Raw genomic sequence first — 9,431 nt, forward strand, 5'->3', positions numbered from 1 at the left:
CGGGAGAATTTTGCAGAAAGTTTGAGTTGAATCTGGGCTTCATTCCTCACGGGCCCATGTCGCTTGCTCTGCGATTTTTCGACTTTGGGTCCGTGAATGGCTTCTTGAAAACGAGTCACGTGGAGTGGGGAAAGAGACAGAGGGAGATGGAGAGGCTAGCCAGAAGGAAGGGGCACTCGAGATGGGGAACTATAGACGATTTACTCAACCTATCCAGAATGTTCAGACTAATAAGTCGATTGTAAAGTGGAAATAGACAGATGTGGAGAAGCATTCTCACTCAGGAGAGTCCTGATGATAATGCGATTGCATCGTCAAAGTCAAATGTTTTTGGCAATCCAGTCCTTTCAGTAGTTTGAATTATGCAATCGACTCCCCTGATTTGACAAAACTGATGCGGCAAAGCTGACACATGATGCTGATGCTGCGACAGTATATACACAGGGTAACGGGGGTGGGGGAAGGGCTGTGCTTGCGGTTGGCCAGCCTTTGAAGACCGTCCATAGCCAAACCTCAAGAAAGGTCGCGGGCTTTGGCTAGAATTGTGACACTAACCGTCGAGAGAGATCTTCGCCTATGACTCACCTGCGAACATCCCAGTGTCAGCCGATGCGACCCTTGGCAATCGCATGTTTCCTGCCACAAGGGTGAGCCGTGGCAGCGCTAGGTCTTGCTCTCGCTCTCTCTATCCCAGTTGCTCAATGTATGTGTACAAGAGTATATGCACACATTAAGACCTCCTTTCATAAAAATAGTTCAATTGCTGCCACAAACTTCAGCCACAGGACAATGTTGAAGAGAAATCCTCGCAACCCCTTAGGAGTGCTTTCTTTCAGCAAATGCACACATGATACAACATGAACATGCCCTTGGAAAACAAGATCCTAAATTCCAACTTTTAAATTGCGATCAGCATAAGCAAAATTCTCACTAAGAGTTTTCAGAAAATCAAAAAAATAAAAGAGAAACTGCCCTAGTCTGAATTGAAAACCCGACAAACTTCCACATCCCGCATAAGCTAAAAACTACTAGGAACCTCCTCCAAAGCTCATGTAACAAGATGCTACAAACACTGGTCACCCTCTACCATTCTTTTCGACGAGTCCTGCATCATAAATACCAAAAGCCAAGACTGAGCAAAAAAATAGGGAGGTAAAAGCCAGAGAACTCTGTAATTTTAGTGGGTGATAGCAATTTTCACGCACGACTGCTGAAACTAAAGAGAACTGCGACTTCATCGACAAATACTAAATACTAATTCAACAAAAGAGGAGTTATTGGAGGCTAAATAGAGCGAGACTGCCGTCTCATCAACGCACGAGTCAATGTGCAAGCCAAATCACAAGTTTAACCAATTTTATGAGGTTGAGAGTATAACTCTTCCTGTCCTCCTATTATTTGGAGTGAACATGAAACTCAAGACATAAAACTCTCTCCCTATGTACTAACACACGCACACCACTAGCACATATTTCTTATCTCTATGGACTGCAATAAGCACAAATCAATGTCCAATCACTCTTTCTGATGAGAACATTTACGAACACATCACTGATAACATCTAAGGACAATCACGACGTAATCAAAATTTGTTAAGCATAGCTGCATCAACTTATCCTGTTGTTTTCAATGCAGAAATTGTAACCTCAAAAGACAGGTAAAAAAGTTGACTATTACTACTTTGAGTCATCATACATATAGTAGCTTATCATTTACCTGTTAATGACTATAATAGAAAACAATCTTTCCAACCCAAAAAAATATATCTCTAATTCTAGCTTTCTGAGTCTATCACTGTAAAAAGATTAATTCGACATAAACACGGAAAGTCAATCTGATTTTCCACCAACCAAAAGAAAAAAGCAGAAAATTTCAAAAGGAACGGGGAAAAAAGAGAGGAAGCAGAGACCTTCATGCAACCATAAGCACGAGCATTTAATATAACCGGAGGAACAAAGGAGTTATGTACATTGCTTAATCTGTAAAACTTCCCAACCGATTAATTTTTTAGAGTCTTCATGTAATCAAACGTGCACAACAATTACGGTAAGAGCTTAGTTTATAACCACATAATAGAGTGCACATAAAAGCAGACTGTTCAGCTGAGTATAACTTACTTCATCTCAACATTTTAAAGCACGAATATTGTTGCTTGATTTGCCCAGGGTCCTAGAATTACAAGCCAGAGACTTGCTTGACTTGTATAGACCTATCCAACATCGTCAATTCATCCAGAAGTTCTCTCTTTTCGCGAACCAGACACTTTGGGGGACAGATGAATTTCTTCCCCATCCAGAAGGACGTATAAGGAAAGAAGCAAACTGCAGTAGGCAATTCTTGTATAGAACCTCCCAAATACTGAACACGAATGATATAAGCACTAAGTCTACCAATGCTGCTACGAGGCAGACAAGACCTGCTACAGCGTTGGTCGGTGCACCTATTTCGGCCTAGCCACTACCGCGATGCCCACAGAGGCATTCACATGTCATTGTTCACAACACAGAACCAATAACAAAAAGTCAGATTAGCAGCTATTTTCCTCGCCAAACAACCGTGATACATCTATATGCCATCGATATCCCATTATGCGCGCTGCATTTCATTTAACCCTAAGATACATCTACAGGGGAACTCGTATTCCATTTCACGCGTATCCCATTAAGTTCAAATCAACCCAAGAATCAGGAAATACAAAAGAAGATGAACGTAGAGCTGCAGGGATTCACGAGTGTTACCTCAACCAAGTTAAATTGTGGCAGAACTTCTTTATTCCGGTACATCAGCAAAATATGGGGTGCCTTGACCGAATTCTTCATCACAAACCGCCTCAAGAACACAGATTCAGACAGCACGAGCCCAGATGCCACCGACTCCCTCTTCAAGAGGCGGTTCGATACCAAGGTGAGAAGAGTGGACACCCTGGGCAAAATGCAGTTCTCGAAGCTCGACATAAAAATGGTGGGATACGTGACCAAGTTATCTGCGGTCCACCCTAACCCGTTCATGAAAAAATTCAACACCTTCTCCAACTTCTCTTCAGACAAACCCATAACCTTGGGTTGCTTCAAGAATGCCGCCTTCACCTGGTCATCTGACCACCCGAACTTCTTAAAGACAGCCATCTTGGCCGCCCACTTAGGACGTTTCATTCCAGCCATCGAAATCAACCCATGAATGAACAACAAGGAGGAAGGGTCAAACCCCATCCCCTTGATTTCATCCACGAGATCACTGAACTGACCCGTCTCCCGCGACAACGTCCTGGGGCGCAGCGTCATCATCTTGGCGATGCTCGAATCCGGCACCCCGTGCCGCCGGAGGGTAGCGATGTTGGCCTCCATCGAATCAGCGAACGCGCGCAGGACCCAAGTCCCGCGCTTGACCAGCAGATGCGACGCCACACCTTCCCTGCTCCCGAAGAACTTGACGAGGCAATCGAAGCAGGGAGCAAGCTGCGACTTCAGGCTCCTCCCGAGGACGTAAGGGTCGTTGACGAGGACGTGGACGAGAGCCCCGCCCGAGACGCCGTTCTCCTCGAAGAACTCGAGCTTGGGCTCGAGGAGGTTGCTGGCCTTCGACACGAGGGTGTCGGGGCACCGGGTCAGGATGCTGGCGATGTCCGAGGGGGTGAAGCCGCGGTCCCTGAAGAGGGCGACGAAGCCGTCCAGGTTGGGAGCGAGCTTCGGGGCGACGGCGCGGGCGACGGCGCGGGCGGATTCCGGGGAGAACCCATGAGAGCGGACGAGGGCGCCGGCGACTGACGGAGGAGGAGAGGAGGAGGAGGAGGAGGAGGAGGTGGAGAGGGAGAGGAGGGAGAGGCGGAGGTGGACCGTCGACGGAGGCGATGGACGTGGCCGGAGAGGTTTGAGTTTCAGCAGGGAGCGAAACATCGGGACCAAGTTAGAACTGAAGAGGAGGAGGAGGAAGAAGAAGAAGTGCAAGAAGACGGGTTCATCTGCTTTCTTTGCACAGTATCGGATCTTTTACAATTTGAGGAATCATTCAGAGATGCATTTTGCATGTAAGAGCGTGTCACTAATAGCTTGGACATATACTTTTGAACAAGCTTGACGCTTTTTTTCTCGCGTATATAGATGATATATGATTCGTTTGCCTTCTGAATGTGATCAAATGTGTAGCAAAAATTTGGCCCGGCGCTCATTGCCACCGATTTCAAAAAGCCTTCTCCCCGGTTTTACAATCACAAAAATCCAAACTAACATATCAAGTAGCTCAATTTTTCAAACGGAGGGCAACACGAGACCTCCATTAAAATCGCGGATGGAAAATGCCAACGTGAACAATAACACTCCTCTCCTTAATACCATATTTAACCATGGCGTCCAATGTGGCTTTTTAAGACGATGCTACGTCGAATGAGACATCGGTATCAGACAGCTAAAACATCCATTGTGGGCACTCTCTCTATCTATCTCCTCATCATCAATACCTACATGGAGATGGCACTACTTTTGCTAAGTATGCGTATCACATCACCAATTGTGCTTAATTTTTGCTGAGTAAACGAGCCGTGTTAGCAAAATCACGTAATGCGATAATTTATTTAACAAAGATCTCACATCAAACTAAAATGAAAGGTCGGAGTGCTTGATTGGAAAAAAAAAGTTCAGTTTCGGACAGAATCACCAGAAATAATTGATGATTATATTGATCTATCTTTTCACAGAATCACAAGAAATAATTGTGAGAGTGCCTCATACGGACAACCAGGCATGTCATGCGTCCGTCCAAAGAGAAGAAAATGAACTATTTCCATCCTACGAAATTTAGAAAACGAGGCACTACCCTAGTTTGGATCAAGAATCTGTAGAAACATTGGCACCTCGTACCAGTAGAAAACAGCATAGAGCTCCTCCAGAGCTCACGGAGCAAAGATGCTACAAACGTCCTTCTCTTCCTACTGCTCCTTTCGGCAAGTCCTGCATCTTCAATAAGAAAAGACCAAGAGTGAGAAGACAGGCCCACGACGGGGCAGAGAAATCGGTAACAGGGCAAGGGTACACGGATGATGATGATGATGGATTGCAGTCCTAAATAAGACAAGGCCGCCTGCCAACAACTAGAAATACAAGTCGACATGCAAGCCGAATCACAAGATTAAACATTTGGATAAGGCTGAGTACAGTTATCTCAAATGGCAAAGCAAGGTCAGCCCCCCAATTCCAGGAAGAAAACCCTGTTTTGAAACACCTGGACATTTCCCTTGGGCAAATGCAAGAAAGGGTGGCTATACCTAGAGCAAAGATAGGCTGCCCGATCAACTATGTTCACAGAATCTCCTACTTGCGAAAAAACAGATGCACCATCACCCGGAACGCTGTGGAAGATTGTGAAAGCAACATAGACAATAAAACAAGATTCAATGTCCTGCAAATGCATCTCAACTGAATGTTCGGTCAGCCATAAAATTATGATGGATTTTTTCAATTTCCTCTCGATTATATAGTCCTCATTTTAGCAAAGCAACTCTGAGTTTAGGCAGAAATGCTCACAATAAAGTGATGCTACTGAAATCCCCTTCTCTTATCGAGAGTTCAAAGATGCGGGAGAACATTAGCTAAAGAAAAAAAAGCATTTAACCAAAGTATGTCAATTTTACAAGCATATAGAGAGAAATTGGATTAATGGCCTTCGCAGATCCAAAAGGACTATGAGAACCTAAATTATTGATAGCATTGAAGAACCATCATTATCTACTTAAAAATGTTGGCAAGTTGCTCTCTCAACTTATCCTTCTATCGCTCTCCCGGACAATATAATCTAAAACTAAGACAAGAAAAATGAATTTCGAATATCTTGAGTCATCACACACATAGTAGCTTACCATTCACTGAAATTCAGTCAAGACTAAAATAGGAATTAACAATTAAATCTAAGAATCTCTAAACTTCTAGTTTCACTGACCGTTAAAAGATTAATTTGATATAAATGAGGAAAGTGAACAACTGGAAACCAGATAAATGGTGTTATAGGTCCCCCAAAATAGTAACTGGTTATCCACCCACTGGAAGAATAAAGATAAAAGAGGGAAAAAAGGCAGAGACCTCAATGCAAAAAGGAAGAGAATAAAGATGAAAAAAAAATCTCCACGTTGCTTAACTTGAATTTTTATGAGTCCTTATGTCCTTATATCAAATTTTCCAGAAATATGATAAAAAGGACTGAGATTACATCTGGACCGCATGACATACAAAAACATGCAGCTGAAATTGCTTCTTCTCGAGGTCTAAGAAGAAAGAACACATGCAATGTTCCTCCAATTCACCGAGGTCCTAGAACTAGGTCATCATTGCGCAAATCTATTCAGCATCGTCAAATCATCCCAATAGTTCTTTCTCTTTTTGTAAACTAGAATATCTGGGGGGTAGATAAAATGATGCCTTGGCTGAAAGAAAAATTAAATCAATAGAGGAGGCAATACTATGTAGAACCTCTCAAAGAGTAGGCCGAGCAAAATCAAAGAAGGGTCTATAACAGCTAACAAACATATTGCAGACAAGATTTGCCTTTATTTTGGTTGTCATTTGCTGCACATATTTCAGTCTAGCATCTACCTTGACATTGCTCACAAAGTCACTTATAAAAAAAAAGTAAAATGATTCAATGTCAGCCAAATCGTGGCTGTCCTTGACAAACAGGGACATATTTAATAATTTGGGGGTGCAAGGTAACGGATGTTACTTATATAAACTCACATACCTATGCATAACAATAACAACCAACAAAATCAATTGTCTTGTACAAAATTTACTGCTTGGCATTTCTCTGCGTATTAATAAAGAACAGAAAGATAATTACTTTTCGCAAAGAAAAGAAAGAAAAAAGGCATTGACACATGTACCCCCTCAACATTCTCCTTTAGGAGTATTCTGTTTGAACTGTTGTTAAAAAATGGCCTCACCACGGTTTCAATCTACTAGAGCATAAAATTATTAAAAACTAAGAACAAGACTCAGTTCGATATATCAACAAGCCAAATATTATGCTTTTATTTGAGCTTGAAATACACTGATCTCAAGTAAATTTTTGAAACGTTATCAATGCCACTCCAATAAGTAACAAGTTATTTTAAAATTTTGCAAGACATGAACTAGTAGTAATATGTTTTCAAAAGCTCGGCACTAGCATAATTTCTAAAAGTCCTCCACCGCCTCCCCAGCCCTTAAATCCTTCAATGCTATTGATATCTAAATCAAAATGCCCTTGCCCTGCCTAATCAAACCACTGCCTCTACACATCACACTTCTACTCCCAACCTCATTACGTAGGCAAAACAGGAAAGTCAAAAGCCTAGACAGCAAAAAACCTGTAACTACTAAAGAAGTTTAAATGTGCGGTCGGAGGAATTTCGGTGTTACCTTGACAGCATGGAACTGTGCTAGAACTTGTTTGTCTTCATACATCTGCAAAAGCTGGGGAGCCTTTTTCACATTCTCCATCACAAGCTTACTCAAAAACTTATCCTCAGACATGAGGAGTTTCCCTAGCAACGACTTCCTCTTCACAAGACCCTCCGATAGCAAAACCAAAAGAATGGACATCCTAGGCAAAATTCTTTTCTCGAAGCTCGCCATAAAGATACTGGGGCAATTCGTCAACTCGTCCGCGGTCCATCCCAACTCGTTCATAAAGAAATGCAAGAATTGCTGCATCCTCTCCTCAGAGGGATTCATAATCTGAGGTTGCTTCACGAATATCGCCTTAAACTGCTCATCCGACCACCCAAACTTCTTAAAGACGGCTATCTTGGACTCCCATTTCGGGCGTCTCATCCCGGCGTGCGTAATCACCCCGTAAACAAACATCAAGCTCGAAGGGTGAAGGCCCATCCGCCTTATCTCGTCCACGATCTCGCTGAACTCGGCCGCCTCCCGGGACAGAGTCCTAGGACGGACCGTCATCAATTTCGCGATGCTCGAATCCGGCACGCCGAGCCGCCTGAGCTTATTGATATTGACCTCCATCGAATCGGTGAACTTGTGCAGTACCCAAGTCCCGCGCTTGACCATCAAAAGGGCAACCGCGTCCCTCCTATTGCCGAAGAACCTAACGAGGCAATTGAAACAGGGGGCGAGCTGCAACTCCAGGCTCCTCCTGAGAAGATAGGGATCGTTGGTGAGGACGTGGACTAGGGCTTCGCCCGCGACCCCGTTGCCGGCGAGGAAATCGAGCTTGGGCTTCAGGTTCTTGAGCGGGTTGGACCGGAGGGCCCTGGGGTACCTGAGCAAGACGCGGGCGACCTCCGCGGGGGAGAACCCGTGGCCCTTGAAGACGGCGACGAAGGAGTCGAGCTTGGGGCTGAGCTTGGGGTCGACGGCGGCGGCGACGGCGCGGGCCGATTCCGGGGAGAAGCCATGGGCGCGGGCGAGGCGGTCCTCGAGGGAGCCGGGGTTCGAAGGAGGGGCGGGGGCGGTGGAGAGGGATTGGACGGAGGGATGGCAGAGATAGGGATTCGGGCCTCCTTTGCTGATGGGGATTCGCAGTGACGCTTTGAGAAGGAAGCGAATCATCAATGGCGGCCACGGGAAGACGCAGAAGCTTGTCTTCTTCTTCTTCTTCTTCTTCTCGGGGTTGCAACGTCGGTGCCGGCGAGAGTGGAAGGAGGGAGCGGCGCCCGCTGCTTCTGCAAATTCGCGGAAATGGAGGGGTCGTTTGTTGTTATTAGGGGAAATTTGGAAAGATGGCCTCGTGGCCTTCGTATATTTTCATCTTAGTCCTCGAACTGATCTTCAATCGCGATTTTGAGGGGAAATTTCCACTTTTTCCTTGCAAGTGTGGACTGAAAATGCCGATTCAGCACCGGAAATGAAAAGAAAACGTCATCCCGATGGACAAATAAAATTTTTATAGGAAATAACAAAGACCCAATCTAATTTTTTGATCATCAAAAACTCCGAACAAGTACACACATGTGATAAATTTACCTTCTGATAGTTTCCGTTAAATTTGACCGTCAAATTATCGAGTTAGATGACACGTAATTTTGAGTTGAAGTTTGTGATTTTTAGTGGTATTAATCAAATTTAGCAAAAACTAACGGATGATGAATTTATCGCAAATGTGCCTATTTAAAATTTTTGTTAGTCAAAAAAATTAGTTTGTAATAAATTTATCATAAATATATCAATTTAGAGTTTTTTGTGGTAGTAATCTTATATTTTATAAAAGACTAGCTAAAGTTGGTAGCATGTTTAATAGTGGATTCATATTCTACTGAAATGACGGTTTTAATTTTTTAATTAATTTTTTTTAATCATAATTTCTTATTCATAAGCCCGTGATCAAACGATGCCTACTTCCCCTCGCCTAAATTTGGGTAAGGGCAAGTGATCTCGCATGGTGGAGGCGCCATGTCGGTTGACCTTTGCTTGGTGATGACGAGCAATGGTGTCGACATTGCATAAAGT

At 43.8% G+C, this 9,431-nt stretch overlaps 1 protein-coding gene across 1 annotated transcript; it reads right to left on the reverse strand.

The window, feature by feature from the left end:
• Nucleotides 1–964: 964 nt before the first annotated feature.
• Nucleotides 965–8,634, reverse strand: LOC115670810 (uncharacterized). Its single transcript, XM_056313370.1, has 3 exons — nt 7,359–8,634; nt 2,739–3,986; nt 965–1,105 (listed from the first exon to the last, which is right to left on the reverse strand). Exons 1-3 carry the CDS (start codon nt 8,532–8,534, stop codon nt 1,064–1,066), a joined length of 2,466 nt encoding a protein of 821 aa, XP_056169345.1. The 5' UTR covers nt 8,535–8,634; the 3' UTR covers nt 965–1,063.
• Between the last annotated feature and the right edge of the window lie 797 nt (nt 8,635–9,431).

This window comes from Syzygium oleosum, unplaced genomic scaffold (genome assembly GCF_021117445.2).
Source record: "Syzygium oleosum isolate NSW1041296 unplaced genomic scaffold, Sole_v2.1 Sole_v2.07, whole genome shotgun sequence".
NCBI classification, from domain to species: Eukaryota; Viridiplantae; Streptophyta; class Magnoliopsida; order Myrtales; family Myrtaceae; genus Syzygium; species Syzygium oleosum.